Genomic DNA, 22,518 nt, shown 5'->3' on the forward strand with positions numbered 1-22,518 from the left:
ACCTTTGTTGAAGATTGGCTGTAGATGTACGGATTTATTTCTGAGCTTTCAGTTCTGTTTTATTGATCTGTGTGTCTCTCTTTGTACCAGTACCATACTGTTTTGATTACTGTAGCTTTGTAGTACATTTTGAAGTCAGGGATTGTGATGCCTCCACCTTTGTTCTTTTTTCTCAAGATTGCTTTAGCAATTCGGGGTCTTTGGTTGCCACATATGAATTTTAGGAATCTTTGTTCTATTTCCATGAAGAATGTCACTGGGATTCTGATTGGAATTGCATTGAATCTGTAGATTGCTTTGGGTAGTATGCGCATGTTAACTATGTTTGTTCTTCCGATCCACATGTGTGGAATCTTTTTCCATCTCTTGATGTCATCAGCTAGTTCTTTCAATAGCGTCTTATAGTTTTCATGGTGTAAGTCCTTTACCTCCTTGGTGAAGTGTCTTCCCAGATAGTTTATTCTTTTTGTTGGGATTGTAAATGCAATTGTATTCTTGAGTTCTCTTTCTGTAAGTTTGTTATTGGAGTATAGAAACACAATGGATTTTTGTAAGTTGATTTTGTATCCGGCAACTTTACTGTAGTTTTTGACTATTTCTAATAATTTTCCAATGGATTCTTTAGGGTTTTCTATACATAAGATCACGTTGTCTGAAAACAGCGAGTGTTTCACGTGTTTGTTTCCTATTTGGATTCCTTTTATTCCTTTCTCTTGCCTACTTGCTGTCACCAAAACCTCCAGTACTATGTTGAATAAGAGTGGTGATAGTGGGCACCCTTGTCTTGTTCCTATTCTCAGAGGGATGGCGTTCAATTTTCCTCCATTGAGTATGATGTTGGCTGTGGGTTTGTCATATACGGCCTTTATTATGTTGAGGTAATTTCCTTCTACCCCCGTTTTTTAAAGAGTTTCTATCATAAATGGCTGTTGGATCTTGTCAAATGTTTTCTCTGAGTCTATTGAGATGATCGTGTGGTTTTATTCCTCATTTTGTTAATGTGTTGTATCACATGGATTGATTTGCAGATGTTGAACCATCCCTGTGTCCCTGGTATAAATCCCACTTGGTCATGATGTATGATCTTCTTGATGTATTGCTATATTTGAGTTGCCAATATTTTGCTGAGGGTTTTTGCATTGATGTTCAGCAGCAGTATTGGCCTGTAGTTTTCCTTTTTTGTGTGGTTCTTGTCAGGCTTTGGTATCAAAGTGATGCTGTCCTTGTAGAATGTGTTAGGCAGCATTCCATCTTCCCCAATTTTTTGGAATAGCCTCGGAAGGATAGGTATTAAATGCTCTTTGAAAGTTTGGTAGAATTCTCCCGGGAAGCCATCTGGTCCTGGGCTTTAATTTTGGGGGATGTTTTTGATTGCTGTTTCAATCTCATTTCTTGTGATTGGTCTATTCAGATTATCTATTTCTTCTTGATTCGGCTTTGGGAGGTTGTAAGAGTCTAAGAATTTATCTGTTTCTTCTAGATTGTCACTTTTGTTGGCATATAGCTTTTCGCAATATTCTCTTATAATTGTTTGTATTTCTGTGGTATCTGTTGTAATTTCTCCTCTTTCATTTCTAATTTTATTTATCTGAGCTTTTGCTCTTTTTTTCTTTGTAACTCTGGCTAGGGCTTTGTCAATTTTGTTTATCTTCACAAAGAAGCAGGTCTTTGTTTCATTGATCCGTTCTATTGCCTTCCTTGTTTCAATCACATTTATTTCTGCTCTGATTTTTTTATTATTTCTCTCCCTCTGTTGACTTTGGGCTTTGTTTGTTCTTCTTTTTCTAATTCAGTTAGATGTAGTTTGAGATTGTCCATATATGTCATGTATAATAGTAAATCCCCAATCCAGTATTCAAACATAATTGAATCAATATAGTTAATTCACTTTAAACCATTCACGTTGTAATTTTGGCTTTCATTAAAGTTAAAACTTTGTTGTGAACTTAGAAAAAATTAGAAATATTTTTAATGTCTGTGACTCAAGTATTAAACACATAGTAAACACATTCAAGAATAATTGCTGTATTTTTACAACTGAACTTGTCTGCTGAAGAGAGAGTACCGACTTCCTCAGACTAATGACACCAAACAGAACTCTGAGTAACAAAAGTAACCAAATATCATCTCCCACCAACTTTTTACAGCTTGCTCTTTCCTTCTGTATCTATCTTTTACTTGAGTCAAGGGAAATCATAAAAAGATGACTCAATGGACTCTAAGAACGTTGATGACAGCTCTCCCCACCTAGTTGCAGACGAGGACGCACTGGAAGCAATTAGTGTGCATCTATTTCATTCTGGCCAGAAGAACTTGAGCAGGCGACAAATGTGCTCAGCAGATAATTTCACAGCTTTGGAGCCTGCCTCACCTGTCAAGTAAAAAAAATTAAAGGAAACGATCCATTGTTTAGGGTTTGTGAGAATAAAAGGAATTAAATAGACCAGTAACTGCATGTCTTTTTTTTTTTTTTAATCCTCAGCCCAGCCTTCTGGAAATTTACTTCCAATCATCTTAGCATCATGTCTCCATTCTGCTTTGTCCTCTGAAAGTGGGTCTTAGTAATGTGGATTCTTGGGTAATTTAAGAGAAAGAATGAGGATTTTTCCTCTATGAAAGTCCATCCAGTAACCTAGCACACAGTATATTTTCCTGTGTCCTTGGCTATTCATACATGTTTTCTGGGTTATGGAAAATCTTTATGCTGCTTGTGACATAAAAAGAGGTTTGCCTGCTCCCATAAAGGTGCTGTCCCGGCACACGTCTGTCTGATTTGGAAAGTCTGTGCCTCAGTCTCCTTGCAGGAGGGTTGCTTGGTAACTGGGAGCTAAATTGTTACTCACAGTGGAAAATGAGGCTTTGTAAGATAATCAGATGAGAGCTAGGAAAGCAAACAAATGCATTTAAACTATGTTAGAAAAGGAATTTAAGCAGAATCAATTCTTTCCTTAAGAAATCCCAATGTCAAATATATATCTTACTCCAATGTTTTAAAATTGTCAAACAATCTTAAAACATGGAACTTCTCAATTAAGTGCAATTCAGCCCTTGGGCATTTAGTCCCTGTCTCTTCACATATGTGTGTGTGCTGGGAGCATACGTGTGAGTGCACAAGTACATTCTGGTACTGGAAGCTTCGTTTCAAGAAGCTTAGCATAAAAATATTAACTTATAAAACACAATATTAGAGGAAATTATGCCACCATTACAGAGCTGCTTTTGAAATAATTTGGTGACTTTAGGTAGGAAGCTCCCTGAGAATATTTAAATAGTTCTGATAAAACCTTTTAATCCACACTCACCTCTGTAGAGGTGGAAGACATTTCCTCTACGCACTCTAGGTCCTTCTGGCCAGGCTATGAATTAAACTCAAATGAGACAGAATAACAGGAGAAAATTAAATTAAACAAAGCTGCATTCCATGTACACATGGGAGACACACAGGAAAACTGAGTAACATGCCAAAATGGCAGAGGTTCTCATGTTAAATACCATCTTCAGCTACAAAGGAGGATGCTGGGGCTGGGGGGAGTCAGTTACGGGAGATTACCAGAAAAGCACAGTAAATGAGAAAAAGCTTATTATGCAGATTGAAGTCCTTGCCCGCTTCTTCCTGCTACAGAGAGGGAGACACCTTTACAGATTGAGATTTCCCTTGAAAATGTAAATGTCTCTTACAAAGGGTAACTTCTACTTTTCAAAATTTCTCTCATGTCTGCAGTTTTTAAAGTAACCAGCCCCAAATAATCCTCCTGCCAAAGAGACATATCTTGGGGTGGCCCATTCCAGTCCCCCACGCCTCCTCAGTGGGTCACTTCTGGCAAATAGTGGTCTCAGTTAAAGTCATCCGTGTTAAAGACAGGCCCCTGTCCTGTCTATGTCAGGACATTGTAATTCACCTATTTTATCAATTTTGCAAATTTCTCCAACATGCTTATCCACAAAACTCCAGAAAGGTGATTTAATTTAGTCTGGTAAATCCACACACTGTGACTGGTTTTCCGTTTTATCTTCATCCTTTTCTGGTGCAGAAGCAGATGAGCTTTTCTTCTTTAGTTCAAGTTATGTTTTCAAATAGCTATACAGTGAAACTTCACCTCCCAAATACTGTATCATCCGGGCAATATCTTGTGGGAGAGAGCCAGACATGGGATGCTCATTTCATTTAGACTAAGATGCAAATTCCTTGACAGGGCATGAAGGAGTGTCCATCTGCCACCCCTTTTGCAGGCCATACCATTCCCCCCTACTCTCCAGCCAGGCCTCCTCTGACTTGGGGTACATAAAGACCCTGAGTGCATTCCTACTTAAAGGCTTCGAAAATGCTGGGTCCTTTGTCTGGAACCCTCTTGCCCATCTCCTTGCCCACCTGGTTTCTTCCCACTTTCTTTTTTTAGGAAGCTGGCATCTGCTGCCAATCCTTCTCTTTTTGATGAGGAAGACTGGCCCTGAGCTAACATGCGGGCCCATCTTCCTCTACTTTATATGTGGGATGCCTGCCAAAGCATGGCTTGACAAGTGGTGCATGGGTCCACACCCGGGATCTGAACCGGCGAACCCCGGGGGGCTGAAGCGCAATGTGTGAACTTCACCGCTGCACCACCAGGCTGGCCCCTCTTCTCACTTTTTACATTTCATCTTATATGTCACCTCTCCAGAGTCGCCTTCCCTCACCATCCAAATGGGAGCTGTTGTTGGAAAAAGGGCCAGACTTTCAGCTATAAGATAAACAAGGTCTGAGGATCTAACGTATAACACAGTGACTCTGGTTGACAAAACTGAGTTATGTAATTGAAACGAGCCAAGAGAGTAGAACTGAAATGTCCTCATCAAAATAAATAAATAAATACATGAGGTGATGGATGTGTTAATTAACTCGCTGGAGGCCATCCTTTCACAATGTAAATGTATATCAAACATTGTGTTGTACGCTTTAAATAACTTACAATTTTATTTCTCAATTATACCTCAATAAACCAGGAAAAAATTAAAACATAAAGTAGAGCCCTCCTCCCCTCCCCCATCTACTCTGTTAGAGTCCCTGTTTACGTTTCTTCACGTCCCTATCACAGGCTATGATTGTGAGATTTGTTTATTTTCTTCTTTCTGGTCTTTGTGCTCCGACTAAAATGTAAATTCCTAGTGGTCAAAGGCCTTTGTTCCTCTTGTTCAGGACGCTATCTCTGCATCTAGGGCTAAACTTCATATATTAGAACTCAAAAAGTAGTTCCTGAATCAACGAATAAATAGGAAAGGCTCTGGCCTGCGATTCAGGAGACCTGGCCTCTAGGCTGACATTACCATTGAGCGCTGTGTGACCCTAGACAAATCCCAACCTCTGTGGACCCAGTGACTCATCTACACTGGAGAGGAAGATTCCATGTATTGAGGTTAAGATGGCTGCCAAGTTTCCAGGCTTGACTCTTCCTTCCTTGTTTTCTCAAACAGTACTAAAACAACTAGTATTTAGGGCAACCTCAGAAAAAATATGGCTAGGTCTTGAGGTAGAATCAAGGGGTCAGGATGGTATAATAACAGAACTGAATCAGCTTCAGTGCATCCCCAACTCAGGTGCGGGGGCCCAGCCTCCACCCACAATGCCCAGCAGCCACCGTCCTGCCATGTAGGAGATGCTCTCCAAGACTGCTGACCACCACCACCCTCTTCCACATCCTCCCCAGGGTTAGGGCGAGGAAACTATGACCTGAGGACACGGGAACAGAACAGAAAAAAGCATCATTTCTAGAAGGACCCCTTGTGGGAAGGCCCAGTGTCTGTTGAGTTCACAGTGAAGGCTTCATGACGGAGAAGACACTGCTAGCCTGAGAGGGTGGTGGGGAGAGCAGTTCAGTGTAAGAAGGAGGGGAGGCCAGAGAGGGGGAGAGCGATCACGCCACTCTTGAGGCTCAGCCATGTGCCCTGCCAAGCGGTGCATTCACCGCCCAGTGTCAGATTCTGGAAGCTTTTCAGAGCATTCTTCACAGGCCTGGGCTCTGGAGGAGGGAGGGCTGTCACTGACAGTTTGTTATTCACTTTGTGAATATTCTCACCTTTTGAAATGAAGCGGGATTGAGTGGGGTGAGTGTGACCACATGCTGGCAAGACAAGTATATCAATCACCAAAGTGAAAAAAGGGAGCCACTGCACAGCACAAGCAGGGAGTTTGGTGGAGGTGCGGAGCTCTGGCAGAAAGTTGCTGATGGAAAAGGAGGCTGGGCTTGGATTTGCAGTAAGAGGTCAGAGAAGATGGAACTGAGCAAAGACCTTTGAACTAATAGGATGAACATGGCAAGTTGTTAACTGGTTAAGAAACAAAAGTTCAGGACTTTGGAGAGAAGGACAGGAGCCTCAGTGTGGACTACTGAGTTTTGGAAGTGACAGGAAAGAGGGAAGGAAATAGCGAGAGAGAAAACCAGCCGGGGATAAAGAAAGACTGTTTGGGTTTGTTTGGAGGCTTTGTTGGGTTTTTGAAGGGTGAGGATGAAGGTGACTGAGGGAGTTAGGACAGGAGAGACCTAAGTCTGTTTGTAATTATTAGGAGACATGGCGAAGGAGAGAGAGGCAGGCAAAACAGCATGGCGGGCAGAGGAGCTGTGCCAAAAGACTATCTACGAGATGAAGTTGTGGAGTTTATTCACCTCTATTAGTTTTATTACTGTACTTGGGGTATAATAGACATGTAACAAAGTGCAGACAATTTAATACAACTGGATGCATTTTGACATATGTATACACCAGTGGAAGCCCCACCACAATCAATATAGTGAACGTGCTGTGTCCTCAAGCCCTGTTGGAAGGCCTTCCTTCTGCCCCTCCCATCCCACCGATCTGCTTCTTGTTTCTATGACTTAGTTTGCATTTTCTAGAATTTCATATGAATACAACCATACACGAAGTGCTCTTTTTTGTCTGGCTTCTTCCACTCAGCATAATTATTTTGAGATTCATCGATGTTGTTGAATGTACTCATTCCTGTTTATTGCAAAGTGGTTGTATGAGTTTCCCGTGGCCACTGTAACAAATGACCACAACCCGGGTGGCCTAAACCACAGAAATTTATTTTCACACAGTTCTGGAGGCCAAAGGTCTCAAATCAAGGGCAGATAAGGTTGGTTCACTCTGGAGCCTCCAAGGGAGCATCTGTTCCATGCCTCTCTCCTGGCTTCTACCAGCTACCAGCACCTCTTGGCTCGTCGATACATCCCTCCATCTATGTCACAGAAATGGGCAATAAATAAAGAAGCCAAAAAGTGAGACTGACAGATGGAGGTAAAGAGATGAGAGTGTAAGAAGAAGACTTGGAATAAACTGGAAGGTGTTAAGGGGAAGTGTGGAGAACTTTCCGCCTCAGCCTCTCACTCAACAGTTTTCAGTTGTTCGTTTGGCAATTTACTCCAACGTGGATTTAAGGTTTACAAGAAAAAGTATTTTCCCTGTCTCGGCATGCTTTGCTCTGAACTGAAGAGGCCCAACCTGCTCCAGGGAGTTAGATTGAGAAGCAGTTACGCCCTGGCTGAGCACAAGATGGTGCCCTTTCTGGAGCAGCGGGACCTCCCTGGGAAGGTCTTCTTTATTGCAAATGAAACTGAGCACAACCTGCTTAACATTTCCTTCCTTTTCTAGAGCTCAGATGAAGTCTACTGTCTCACTCATCTGCGGTGTTTTGAAGCCATACTTTTCAAGAGGACCGTGAGTAGCTGGACACTCTGCTTCTCACCTCCCGTTTCTCCTCAGGCCCCTCTAGTCAAGCTCTGTCCCACCGCTCCACCGCAACTGCTGTCACCAAGGGCAGCAGCAGCAGTTACCAAATTCAAGGATCACTCTTCTGTCCTCATGCTCCTCTCCTTCCTGATGCTGCACTTTCCCGTCTCTCCCGACTTTCCTGACGCCTCCTCCTCAGCTTCCTTGTCTGGCTCCCTCTCCACTTTCCTTCTCCTCTCCAACTGCTTTCTCGTCCTATGTGATCTCCTCAGTGTGACACTATCATCAGAAGTCTGCCTTCCAATGCTGCTTCTGTCTCGCTCTCTTGGATCACTTGCTCTGGGGAGGTTCGCTGCTCTGTCATGAGAACACTCAAGCAGCCCTGTGATGAAGCAGATGTGACAAGGCACTGAGACCTATTGCCAACAGCCAGAGTGGAACTGAGGCCTCTGCCAACAGCCAAGTGAGTGAGCCGTCCTGGAGGTGGACCCTATGCCAAGTCAAGCTTTGAGATGACTGCAGCCCCTGCTGATGGCTCGACTGCAACCCTCTGAGAGATTCTGACCCAGAACCACCCAGCTCAGTTGCTCCTAGATGCCTGACCCTCAGAAACTGCATAAGCTGAAAGATGTTGGAGGCAAGATGAATCAAATTCAGCACCGATTAAAGTTGTGCTGACTCCTGGCTGCTTCGTCCAAGCAGCTCTGGTTGGCAGAATGTTTCTAATACATATCTGCTCTTCAAGAGCATTTTCGATAACTGACAAGTAATGGCTCAAATCGTTACCAAATTCCCCCAGTTCAGAGGAATTAATATCTACTTTCAATTCAGTTTTATATACATGTATAAATCTCCCCATGAAAATGATGGATGGTGTAAGGATTCAATACCAAATGGAAATAATTTTGGCACAAAATATTTATGTGGTTATGTCACAGATTACCCAGGAGCAATATTAAAAGTATTTAACATCTGGTACAGCAAATATAAATTAATACATAAATAAGTATATATCTCAAAAATTAAAATACATTTGCCTTTGTTTTGTAACTAAACTATGTGTAGCATAAAAAGGGATAAAGCTGTAATGCAAACCGGTCACAAGTCATTGTGACAATTTCCAGTCATTTGTTATTTTTATAAACTGTCCGTGTGTTCTGGGCTGTTTGAGTTGGCCGTGGGTACCTTCTTGTATGAAGGCCATCAGCTCTGTTGGGGTGGCCCTTTCCTGCACCTATGACTCTCAGTGCATTCCCCAGTCCCACTACTGCTTTCTGCCCTTGTCCTGTTGAGAGTTGGGAGCTAGAGGCCTCCCACGGTGGCTCGCCCCAGGGTGCTTCCCCATGTTCTGGGTGCCTTAACACTATTCCCAGCTTTGCACACAGGCATTTCCTTACACTCTCCTCACCACACTTTCTGAGTAATGGTGATACCTTCTTCTTGTATTCACAGCAGCAGCCACAATGAGGGAAATCTTACAAGACTCACTTCAGAATAATAAAAGGGGATTATGAATATTTGTTATAAACTGGGATGAGGTTAAGAACTTCTGTTCCAGAGCAGGGATATGAGAGTATATTGTTGGAGGGATGTATAAAAATGGTGTGCCCTCCTCATCCATCCCTTGAGGAGTGTAGAACTGGAGAGAGAGCAGGTAAACTCGTACAGGGAACTGGGAACGTCCTGGGAGGACAGCTCGGCACATCTTGGTTGGGCTGAGTTGAACCAACACTGCATGGACATAAAGAACACAAACCATGTGTCCCACATCTCCGTCTGCCCCACCCCACCCAGCTATGGGGATGTTCAAGCTATGAAAATGGGCAGTCAGGACTAGGATCCTGGGCTCTGTCTCATAGATTCTGGATTTCCTGGTGGAGCCCCAATTATGGGCTCAGTATGTGGCTGGAGCTAGAAATGACTCTCTCCCAGGTGCTCCTGCACAGTGACACGCCAGGGAGAAATGAATAGATATCTCAGGCTGCAGTTTAGATCGCAGGCCTGAGTGACAGGAGGGAGGGAGCCCTCCTCTTCCATCCCTCTGCCGCTACAGGGCATGAGGATGCTGCTGCGCAAGTGGGCTAATGGTGGCCAGGCTTTCCACCGAATCCGCCCAGGTCAGAAGGTCGATGGGACACAGGAGCTCCAGGTGGCAGAAAGGGCAGCAAAGACCAGGGATGGCAGCAGAGGACGGGGATTTTCCATCAGTCTCAGGGCTAAGTGATCCCTTGAATGGAGTCAGCCCCCGGTTGTTGGATTTAACATGTGAAGGAGACTCCTGGGAGAAGAATCTTCTTGCTCCTCTCAGATGGATGCTTGAGTGACTTAAAATGAATATTTAAGAGATGTGATTTTATCCTGTTGTATATCAGGCTGGTAAAGCAGGTGTATGGCTACACTTCAGTGGCTTCCTATTTTCCTTAGGACAGAATCCACACTCCTTGCCATGGTCTTCAATGTCCTGAGGACTCTGGGCCCTGTTCTCTGACCTCACTGCCTCGGTGCTCGGCCCTACCTTATGGCTCAATTCTCCACTCAGACCCACTGACTCCTCTTTCCTCAAACACACCACATTCAGTCTCTCTCTCTAGGCCATCGACCCTGCTGACCTCCTGCCTGGATTCCATCCCTGCTGCCCCATCAAGGTTCCACCCACTTCCCTACCTGCCAGTTGTGTTCCTTCAGGGCTCACAGCAGCCCTGACTCCCCTCCTTGAGAAACTGTGACTGAACCACAAATTCCAGCAAAAGCATCCTGGTTAGGGTTATACCTAGCACTATCTCATCCCCTCGCATGGTGCTGTAGGTTAACTTGCCTCTCCTAAAAAAGAAGATATGCTTAAGTGCTGACCCTTGGTACCAATGACTGTGACTTTATTTGCAAATAGGGTCTTTCCAGATGTCGTCAAGGTAAGATGAGGTCATACTGTACCAGGGTGGGCCCAAACCCAATTACCGGTATCTTTATAAGAAGAAGGAACTTTGGGTAGAGACACACACACGGGAAGCACGCCATGTGACAACGGAGGCAGAGATTGGACTTATGCATCTATAAGCCAAGAAATGCCAAGGCTTGCCAGCAAGGATGAGGACCCAGGAAGAGGTAAGGATGGATCCTTCCCTGAGGCTTCAGAGAGAGCGTGGCCCTGCTCAAGCTTGAGTTCACACCAAGAGCCCCCAGAAAGGCAAGAAAATCAATTTCTAGTATTTTAAGCCACTAAATTTGTGGTCATTTGTTACAGCAACCCTAGGAAATTGATGAACAAGGTACGCATGATTTTGGATTAGGATGTTGTATTTTTTTCTTTCTTTCACTAGAGTGAACCCCATGAGGACAGAGACTCTATCTGTTTTGCTTGTCATCATTTCTCCGGCTCCTGGGACACTGTATATCACATATTAGATGTAAAGAAATATTAGTTCCATAATTGAACACAAAAAAAATGTTGATTATGTGACGAAAAGTGGTTTTCCGAAAATAAAAAGAGAGAAAAAAGTTTTTAGGTTGTGGGTCATAAAAACAGCAAGTACTAAAGGAAAAGACAAGTTTTGTGGAACTGAGAATGTAGATGAGAATTTCTGCTTCACTGTTTTTGACGAGGTATATCATGGCTGTTATATGACAATTTTTTTATTAGATCCAAGAGTCCATGAAACTTTTTCTCGTTATATTTACTTTTAAGCCCAGGAAACATCCTAGCAGGAAATAATAATTTCATATTTGATCAAAACAAATAGATTGCTTTGCAACTAAATCAACATAATGGATTTTTTTTAAATTAGCATTTAAACAATGGATTAGTTAATTAGTCTCACAATAGTCAGGGTCTACATGTAGATCAAGAGTGCCACTGTTGGAAAACTTCAGAAGATCAGTCCTTCCTGTGCTGGGGGCCTGGGCTCTTTGTTTTACATGGAAAATCTTCATTCCTTTTTCATAACATTTCTTATCCATTGGAGGCTTCCTCGGGCTGCCAGGCTGCAGAAACTTCTTCACGGTGGGGAGGTTGCTGATTCTGGCTTTCAGGGCCTGCAAGGCACAAGAGCACAACCTCAGAGTGGAGCCAAAGACCAAACTCGTCAGCACAAGCCAGGAAACCAGAGACCCTCCTAGACGAGGACCACCTGAGTCTCCTCCATCGGCACCAGCCTGAGGCTGGGAACAGACACCCCGTGAGCCATGAGGATAAGAGAAGAAAATCCAGCTCAAGTGCATTTTCTTCCCTGTCTTCTTCCACACACACTAATCCTGTGGATTCATGGCTCTTTGCAACACAAGGAAGAGTAATGTGTCTGTGCAACATCAGCACACATAAAGTCTCCAGTGAGGAAAGGCAAAGATACAGGAAAAGTGGGCAGGACCTGAAGACAGGAAATATAAAAGGTAAACCATGAGGCCAGTCAAAACCAATTTGCCCATCGACAGAGAGACACGGGGAGAGAGGGCAGACTGTGTGGAGAGAAATACAATGTGTGGAAGGAGGAGCAGGAGCCGAGGGGAGGACAGCTGCTCACAGACTCAGGTGTGGAAGGAGAAGGACACTCCTGGGTCGAGGGAATCACAGAGAAAAGAGGACAGAATCCGGAATGGAACGGAGGCCTGGGAGAGACGTGCTGATGCTGGGTACCTCTCATTGTAAAGACAAATTATTCTTCTTGGGGCATAATCCACTCAAGTTTCCTCAGCATAAGGAGATTCTTCTCATACCTCAGACCAGTGCCTAGGAGCTAATTTGGAGACCAGAGGGCAGCAAAGGTCTAGACAATAATGGGGGAACAAGAGGCCAAATCTTAGATTCCTTCCATCCTGAGGGCTGTGAAAGGGATCACCTTCAGCAGAGGAAAGTTGGCCAGAAGGTTGGGGTCAAGCTCTTCAACAAGGTAGATAAGTTCAACCAGGTGAATGTCAGCCCTGCTCAGCCTGTTGCCAACCAGGTAGTCTTGTCCGTGGCTCTTTAACACCTGGCGAATTGGAGGAATCGGATCATGAACACAGGCACAGGCAGGCTGGGCCCCCTGCTCCTCCCAGCTCTCTCCAGCCCGCTCTCCCTCCTTTGCTGCCTCACTGGGCGGATGTGGAGCTTCACACCTTCTCCACCGGCCCTGAATCACAGAAACAGACGGAGGAGTGGGGCTCTTCTGTTCTTCCCTCACTCCTTAGTGAAGCCCAGGTTACCATTTCTTTTCCCCTTCCCATATCACTTGGGCTCCCTACTAGCATCTTCCACTGGGCCAAGGGCTTAGCACCTCTGTGCCATGTTTCTCACTGCCCCACACCCTACACTGTGCAGCCCTGAAACTTCAGGACATGGCTCTTCGTCTGTCTCTCTCTGTTTCTCTCTCTCTCCACACTTTTCTTTCTCCTCTCTCCCTTGGGCAAAGACTCCACCTTTATGACAGCCTTCCTCAGTCCTGAGCAGACTATTTCAGAGTCTACGTTTCTCTTCTCGTCTGCTCTCCTCATTTCCTGGTCTGTCTCTCTGGGACCTGAAATAACCCCGGGTCACCTTGAACTCACCCTCCCCTTACAATAATGGCTCTGACTCCTACCAAACCTGTGTCTGTCAATAACATTCGTGGAATATGTTCTAATTTGCCTGCTGAAGTGTCTAGGCATGACTGTGCTGATGTCTGTACTTGCTTTAAAATGCAGCAAAAAATAACATTCTTGATTGGAAGAGAGAAGGATGGGGACATATATGATTAAGCAAATATCATAATAATAGGTTAATTTTTGAATATGCACGATGGGTAATATGAGTTCATTGTACATGTATTTCAAGGTTTAATAAACTTTGAATTTTCCATAAATATATTGCAGGAAATATTTGATGTCCATTAAAAATATTGCAGACATGTAATCTACCATAACATTAATAAAAAAAAAAATATTGCAGACATATGAAAATGACAGAGAAAAAACATGGCACCACCAACTAAAGATCATAACATTGTGGCAAATACCCTTTGAGGCAACATATGTTTACAGAAGTATGGATACAAAATGAAGAATATATTGATGTATCAAATACCATATTGTAATGTGCATATTGTAATGTGCAATGTAACTTATGTCATCACAGGGCTCTTTGATCTCAGAGGACAGATGTCCTCCAACTGCAGTGGCTGAGGAGCTTGTCACCATGTGAACGTGCTAAACTCTCAGCACCACAAGGGCCGGGAGAGCGGATTTTCTGATTACTATTAAATTCCTCGCTCCTTGAACAGGATCTGACACAGTAGCAATGAATGCACATTTGCTGAACGAATGAAAGAATGATTTGATGCTTTATTTGTATGTAAGCCTCCTGTATCTCTTACGATCATTTTTTGGTTTCATATTTTTATTTAGCATGATACCAGATAGATTTGATCTTGAAATGTTCTGCTTTACCTTCAAAGAGAAACATTAGGGAAGGTAGGTGCTATGTGTCATGATGGAAATTTATTTCCTTAGTTTGCATGACTTTCCTCAAAAATCTAAGAGCCGTGTTCCCCCAAATTGTAGATTATTTTCCCTTCATATCATTTCATCTGTCGCTTCCTCTCCATCCCTGAGCCCCCATCTCTGCTTAGATACATATCATCCATTCAGGCATTCCCTGAAACTCTACAACATTCTCCTGATGGACAGCTGGTCCCATGTCACCCTTCATAATTTGCCAGAATACTTTCTGATGTACTGTTTCATTGTGTTCCTCCTGGAGCAAAAGCCCCTGTCTGGTGTTAGCAGGATCTGCTCCCGTCTCTAGGGGGCTCCCAGAGCCTTCCACAGCCCCAGCCTCATGACCATGAAATTCCAGTGAATACAAAATGCTAGATTGGGCCCTAGTAATGTAAAGTTTTGGTGAAAAATTATAACTTGGGTCAAACTGACACAATTCTTCCTCACATTGGATTTTATAAAATGCCTTGAGTGTCAGAATTCTCCATTAACTAGGATTCAGGAAGGCTGACTGGGAGTGAAGGTCCTTGTCCCAGGAATGGCCAGTTCTCTTTTCCTTTCTCCTCTAATCTCAGCGCCCCCAACACACTAAACAGCCAACTCACTTTTTCAAATGCGGGGAAATAACGATTTGTTGTGCTCCCTTTGATCTGGGTAATCTTGGGACCTTACTCATCAGGTGGGATTGAGAGCAATATCACAAACACTTCATTGAAATCTGCCATACCTTCTACGTACATATCAATCCTGAAAGATAAAAGTGACCAAATTGTCAAAGGTCTCTTGCCTTAGGTTTTATAGTTGAAAAATGGAAAAGAATGGAGCATCAGGATGTGGCAAAGGAATTCGCCTCCATTGGGTGCATTTTTATAGGCCATTTATTCCCCTATGAATTTTTCTTGATTTTCACATTTCATTCTGGAACAAGCTCTTGAGATAGATGTATGTCTAAAATTTTGTTATACACATGACCAAACATAAGGACAGAGCATCGGTGACCTGCCCCAAGTTGCCGGCATGAGAGACATTGGTGGAAACACTGCAAGTAACCTCTGAGACCGTAGCTAGGGTTTGCCAGCTCTGCTGGGTTTGTTCTGTGCACAAACTCAGTGTGATTCACACGGCCAAAGACCTGCCACCTAAGTCACCTCCACAGGGAGTCCCTGGCACAGCTGTCTCAGCCATGTCCCTCTCTTTCTCATCCTGTTGCACCACCCAGGCTCACATAATGTCCAATATTAGCATCTTTCAATGATTTTCCATGAAATGAAAAATCATGTGGAACATGGTTCCAAGCCCTTTCCATGTACTCTTGTCCAACGCTGACCATGTTTGCATTTCTCGAGGCCAAACCTAAAGTGTCCCCTGAAACTGGGTAACTGTTTATACACTTCCCAACAGTGCATATGCCAGGTTTCTTGTGTGTGTTCCAGATCAGGTTTCCTATCACAGTTTTTTAAAAACAAAACTTTTCTTGATCTATAATTCTGCTGCCACAATGTCATCTTTTTCAAGTGTACAATTTTGCGATAATTTTTAGTAAATTCACAGAACTTTGTACCATCACCATGCTCTGATAACAAAATATTTTCATCCCTTCAAAATGAACTTCCATGTGGGTCAGCATTCATTCTACATTCTTCCCTCCTTCCCTCTGGCCCCAGGCAACCACTCAACTACTTTCTGTTTCTATGGATAAGAATGTTCCAGACATTTTGTAATACAGAATTATACAATAAGTGCCATTCGTGTCTGGTTTCTTTATGTAACCTAATGTTATCAAAGTTCATCCACATTGTAGCCTGCGTCAGAGCTTCATTCCTTCCCATGGACAGATAACATTCCACTGCATGGCTGTACCACACTCGGCTCATCCAGTCATCACTTTGGGGACCTTTATACTGTTTCCATTTTTTGAAGACTATAAACAACACTTATGAACAATTGTGTGCAAGTTTTACTGTTGATATAATTTCAGTTCTCTTGTGTACATACCTCGTAGTGGAATCGCTGAGTCATATGGTAACTCTATGTTTAACCTTTGAATAACTGTCCCAGTTCTGCACATGGTTTTAATTTTAATCACGTGGCGCCATCACAACAGGGAGGAGTTGCCCCGTTAGAGTCTTATTGAAATAATCTGCTGCTTCAATCTTGTATCAAAGTGCTCGATGCAACCCTGGCATCTTGGGCTCATCATCTGCTAACCCTTATCATATGGCCCGTCCATATCCCTGGGTGAAAGTTAGGTCATGGTCATCATTCTGCTAAATTCTGGAAGATGAGCATTAGCTTCTTTGGATTCTTCCCTTCCCCAGCCTTATTGTCTAGATCCTCAGACACTTTGTGCATCCTCTCTGGCTGTGGCTGGTGTCCAGCTCGTAAAGGCCTGAACACCTGGAGTCATGACTCCACCATCCTCCTGCCTTCTTAATTCATCAGGGTTTGCAGACCTCTGTCAGTGTGCCCTCTCCGTGGGCCGCATCCTCTTCTATCATCCCACTGGCTTGAGTCCACTGCAGGTTTCCTGTCCCTCATCCTCTGAGGTCTCGCTGTACTGCACCTCAGTCTACACCACCGAGGCCACACTGCTGGTGGTCATGATCCCCCGACATGATCTTGGTCCTTCAGGGAAGGGCCTAAATTGTTCCTATTAATTGTTGATGAAAGAGCAGGGAAAATACCGCACAGGGCTCTCTCCTTGATGTCTTTCCCATAGAGGTTGTGTTTGGCGGCGATGTAGTTGAGAATGGCTCTGCTCTGCACCAGCTCCATCCCATCAATTTCCACCACTGGCACCTGCTGGAACATCAAACCGCCATCTCCTGAAAGAAGAAAAGGAAAAGTAAAGCAAAATGTTTTATGGATCATAACGTTGGGATGAAAAGCTGTTCAAATGACTGAAAATATATAAAGAAACAAGAAATTATTCCCTGGGAACATTTCCAAGGAAATAGCATTTTGTTTTTGCATCCTGTGATAACTTTTTCTTATAACTCTGCCTTTTGCTTTTTAACCTAGTATTTCATTTATCTTTTTATTTCCCATCCAGATATATGGTAAGTCCCTGTATTTTTTTTTATTGAATTCTCGTCATGGATATTTGAGGAAGAAGTTGGGAGAAGCTGCAACAGGACCACCAGCCGTTTGCCATTTCAGTTGGGAAGTTCCGAGAACAAGTCTACGGTGCTGCCGGCATTAGGCCAGTAGTAAGGGAGATTTCTACGGAGGGTGATTTGTATGCTCTTCAAATTCCACCATTGGATAGTGTGTGGTGGGGGGCCCAGTTTTCCCCAACCAGTTCTCCTGGTCTTGCTCTTTCTCTCCCTTCTCACTGACTTACCTGGTGTTCCAACTATCTCAACACCATCTTGATATCTTGATACCATCTTGATATTTGAGTTTATAACACTGCTAGTTCATCACTGTGTCCAACCCGTCAGAGAGAATAACTCAAGGCAACCACTGGGCCTGTTTCTCCTCTTTCATGCTCTTAAATGTGTTTGATGTCCTTGCTAGGAGGCTGTGGGATCCTGAGCTGGTACAGCTCAGTCGTGGTGCAGAAAAGCAGGAGAAAGCAAAGAGAGGGATCCACAGGACACCAGGGATGGCCCTGTAGCAAATACTCAGAGAGTTTCATCCCTTCCTGGTCCTGAGGGAGTTACCAAAGCTGCTCAGGGAGCCCCACCCCATACATTTGAAACACTTCTCTCCCTCTTCTTGGCACCCAGCTCCCAGCGTACACACACATAGGCATTGCCTGCAGTTAAATCCTCAACACATAACTTCAACTAGATCCTCTCATCAGAGGAACTTAGGTACTTGGTCTCACCATTTTTCAGCTTTTCCAAGTCCTCTGGAGTGTCTATAAATTTCTCTTCAAACTGGAAAGCAGAAACAGTCAGTGAGTTCCTGTTCTTTCATTCCACAGCATAATAAAAGTTTTAAACTTGAATGGCCCCTCTCTGGCACATAATAAGCAGAAAGGAGATTTCTGAGCTCGGCAGGGCACACAGGGGAGTGTGATCAGGGAAACTGGAAATTTAGATTAGAGCCACCAAGGAAAGAGCACGGGTGGCAGCAGGTAACGGCTCATTCTTGCAGTTTCAATTCTCCTCCACTCTGTTTCCACCTCTGTGGATGATCCTGGTCATTGAGGAGAGGGATGTCACGGAGGGAGGGGACTGGGAAGTTCCTCTAGTTATGGGCTTTTAGTATCTCAGGAAAGACTCCCTCTGCACTAGAGATCAGGACAGGACCTTTTATGTCCCCCAGCATAGGGTACACCAGGGGACAGTGATTATCTTAGATGCTGCCACCGGTGACTTCTGCTGTCATTGACATCGCTGCATCCCGGGAGGCTCCGCTTAGTACAAAATGAGTCCTGGTTGCTGCACAGCTTTACCTCTAAGATTCAGAATTTCCTCTCCTGGAAAACTGGGACAGCCTAGGTTAGATTCCCAATTGAAGAAAGGAGAAAGAGTTCCCAAACTAGTTGAAAATATTGTTTTTTAATCAAGAAACCTTGGTTTCTGATATGACTGCCTGGATTTGAACATCATTTCTTACATGTGCTGCCTCTTGACGTTGGACACGTCACTGAATCTCCTCATGTCTCAGTATCCTCATCTATATAATGAGTATAGTTATGGTGCCTACGTTATAGGTTGGTGTGAAGGTTAAATCAGCAAGGTATGCAAAGGCGTTTAAACAGCACCATGTATACACTAGATGCTCAACAAACATAAGTTATCAGGATTTTCAAAGATGGTTGCTGTTTCAACTTACCATCCTTTTTTTTCAAATGTAAAACCACCTTACACTGGGGAACCTATGCTCCATCCTTGACCTACATTCAGGACGTAGACCTTGGTGTAGATTCTCCTTCTCCTGAGGCAAGTCTCTCTGGTTGGAGGGCAGCCGGCAGCAAGGCCGTCATCTGACCAGAGGCTCTGAGTGCTTGTGGGGTTTCAACACAAATATGAGAATCAGTAACTATATGATCATGCGGTTTACTTAATCGGCAGAATCGATCAAATCTAAAGTCAGAAGAGACCGACGCCAAGAAAATGGGTCTCAGCGTTGATGCGATTTGGTTCCAGTCTTGCGTCTGCCTCATGGTAGCTGTGTGATCGGGGCACAGGCACTTAGCATCTCCAGGCCTCAGTTTCCTCCTCTATCAAATGCAGGGAGGACATTTTCTTAAAAGTAATATGTTGTGTTAAAATACAGATTACAGGACCCGGGCCACACACACCAAGTATAACTAGTAGTGCTGTTTGCAGTGGCTGCTATGGTTTAAAGGGTTCTTCATGGTGAAAAGCTTGGGAATCTGGGGAATTCTAACTTGTCCAGTGGAAGCATTTATTGTAGATCCACATGGCTCCACAGGGTCAGACTCTAGAGATAGTGAGGTGGGGGCGCAGCAACTCCTAAAGCACCCAGTTCCACACAAACATAAGGGATGGTGGCTGGTCATCAAGGGAGGGCGGTCGAGGTGGGATGGGTTGGCTGGTGAGATGGTGTTTGTGAGGCTAATGGAGACGGATGGGATGGTGAGGACCAGCCTTTGGGCACAGAGAACCCAGAAGCCCTGACCAAGAGTCTTTGGTAAGTCCTGCCCCATCCCCTCTTCAGTCAAGCTGATGGAGAAGAGGCAGCCTGGGATGCGCTCAGCATCTCCCCTACTTCACCCTCCTGTGCTGAACTCATCCTGCCTAGGGGCTCTCAACACATCCCTCAACCCCACAGCTGATGCTGAGCTACAGGGAAAACAGGTTATTGATTTATAGAGAGACAACGACCTGAAAGGGCACTATTTGGATCTATTTGGATGTTTTGTTTTCTTCTTTCTTTATGAAATCGAGAGAGGACCAGCTAAAGTCCCATGCATCTGTGAAGCAATCAAGAAAGTATAATCCCAAGGCTTCAGTAAACATGTTGTTATGAGGCTGAAGGGAGCACAGTAGAAGCTCCTGTCACAGGACACGACCTCACCTGGAACCCTTCTCTTCTGCTCTCACCGGAGGGACAAGATGTCCTGAGTCTGTCCATGACTCCTCTCCAGGAAAACCCTCTCAAAGTTGCTGATCCATCTGACCTGGATTGCGAAGAGTGTTCTCAGTGCCACCTCTAGAGGGCAGCACTCAGCAGAGTCCCAGAGAAACCTGCCACCTTTCCTCTGGGACTATGGCATTTCAACACCGTAAATGCTTGAGTGTCCTCCTAGATGCTACCCCCTCCTCCTCCTTTTAATCACCTCCTTACTTGTGTGCAACCTCATAGAATATAAGCTGCCTCAGGACAGGGCCGGTGTCTGTCTTGTTCATCCATATATCCCCAGGACCTAGCACAGGAGCTGGCACTTAAAGGTGCTTGACAAACTCACTGCTGAGTGAATGTATCGCATCTTTCACAGGAGGTTTCTTGCAATCCTCTCCTCCTCCCCACATTTGTGGTTATGTCTGAACTTTAATCATATTATAGTCCGATATTATATAGTTTTGTCCTTTTATTATGGAAATTTCCCACAAGTACCAAAATAAATATAAAAGTACGAAGCTCCTCCTTGTACCATTCACCCAGCTTCAATAATTATCAACTCAAGCCAGTGTTGTGTCATCCATATGCCCACCACACTCTGTCTCCTGTAATAATTTGAAACAAATCAGAAATATCATATTTGTCCTCTTTAAATACGTCATGTGTATCACTAAAACATTAGAATTATTTTAAAAATAACCACAGTACACTATCACACCTAAAACTTTAACAATAACTCTTTAATTTTGTCTAAGATGCCATAATGTTCATGTTTCTAATTACTGCATAAATGACATAAATGATATTTTACACTTTGTTTAAATCCAAATCCAAATAAGGTCCACACATTGTGGTCAGTTTCTTAACTTTATTTTAATTGTTTGTGCTCTTTGGTGATAAGAAATTTTGATGATGTATTAGGTCATTAATGATCATCTCTGAAGAATAGAATTTTTTTTTAATGGAAAACTCTTGACAGATCACTGAGTAAGAATAGTCTCCTAGCTCATGTGAGAAAGGACTTTGATAATCTTAGATGCGACTTAAAATGACCAAACTCAGAAGGGACCTTGACTCGGGCGGCAGCCAGGAGCCACATGATCAGCTCCATCCGGCCTCGTGCGTTGAAGTAGTGCAGCCTGGGCTTCCCCACCATGATGCTGTCTCCTGGGTTCTCTACACCTGAATGAACGAAGGAAACAACAGAAACAAAACTGCACTTTAAGATCCGTGGTTAGCAGCACCAACAATGCTGAGGAAGGGTCTGCCTCCTTCCTGGCCGACTTGGAGAGTCCCTGGAATGCCTTCCTTGGCCCAAGTTCTCACCCTCAGGAGCCGAGTTCAGGAAACTGCATCAAACCATTCTCCAGTATCCACTGGGTAAAATTTGGTGGGCTTAGCAGCCTAATAGGTGTCTGTAGTAAATATGTGAGCGTGTTTTAGGGGGAGGGAGAAGGATTAGAGAACTAATATTTATTGAACGTCTCCTCTTAACAATCCTGACCAAACGCTAACCCCTTTGTATAAATTATACATATATATATTTTTTTTTTTGCTGAGGAAGATTTACCATGAGCTTACACCTGTTGCCAATCCTCGGCTTTTTTAACCTTGATGAAGATTTCCCCTGCACAAACATCTGTGCCAATCTTCTGATATTTTGTATGTGGGTGCCCACCACAGCATGGCTGAGGAGTGGTGCAAACCTGCGAACCCAGACTGCTGAAGCAGAGCCTGCCAAACTTAACTACTATGCCATGGGGTCAGATCCTGGCTACATTATAACTTTAAGCTCCTAACAGCCCCATGAAATGGTTATTATTATCCCCATTTTTCAGTTAATGGGACCAAGGCTCAGAGGTTAAATGACACATCCACAGTCACACTCCAGCAGGTGAGGAATGTGGAAATCCATCCCAGGACTAAAGGGTGGGCAGGGCTGGAACCCACACAGACGCAGGCCCCGGGAGCCTGTGAGGACCTTGAACCAGAGGACTTCCCTGACAGCGAGGAGGCAGAGGGAGCAGAGTTAATGCAACATATGTTCCAGAGCTGGAATTAGGGCTCAGAGTCGCTGAACTGTAGCTCAAAAGATCCTAATCCTTTGCACAGACGCAGGATGCTGATTTCTTGCTTTTTATGGAATTCTACATTCTACATCTACCTAGTGCACTTTATAATCTATAAAAAGGGAAGTTACTGCATTAACTTTTCAATATGTGGAATGGAACCAACATTTGTTCACTGTCTGTCATACAGTGGATGCTCACAAATTTGCCTTCATTTAATCCTACAAAAATCTCCTGAGGTGGAATCTCTTATTACTCTCAC

General features: G+C 43.9%; 1 protein-coding gene across 1 annotated transcript; it reads right to left on the reverse strand.

Annotated features, from left to right (window-relative positions):
• Positions 1 to 9,748: 9,748 nt before the first annotated feature.
• Positions 9,749 to 21,343, reverse strand: LOC100069298 (glutathione S-transferase A1). The gene is given in 7 exon segments (XM_005614948.3): positions 9,749 to 9,928; positions 11,614 to 11,730; positions 12,531 to 12,662; positions 14,751 to 14,892; positions 16,835 to 16,967; positions 17,978 to 18,029; positions 21,257 to 21,343. Coding segments are annotated over 7 exon segments (843 nt in total).
• Between the last annotated feature and the right edge of the window lie 1,175 nt (positions 21,344 to 22,518).

The sequence above is a fragment of the Equus caballus genome, chromosome 20 (genome assembly GCF_041296265.1).
Source record: "Equus caballus isolate H_3958 breed thoroughbred chromosome 20, TB-T2T, whole genome shotgun sequence".
NCBI lineage: Eukaryota > Metazoa > Chordata > Mammalia > Perissodactyla > Equidae > Equus > Equus caballus.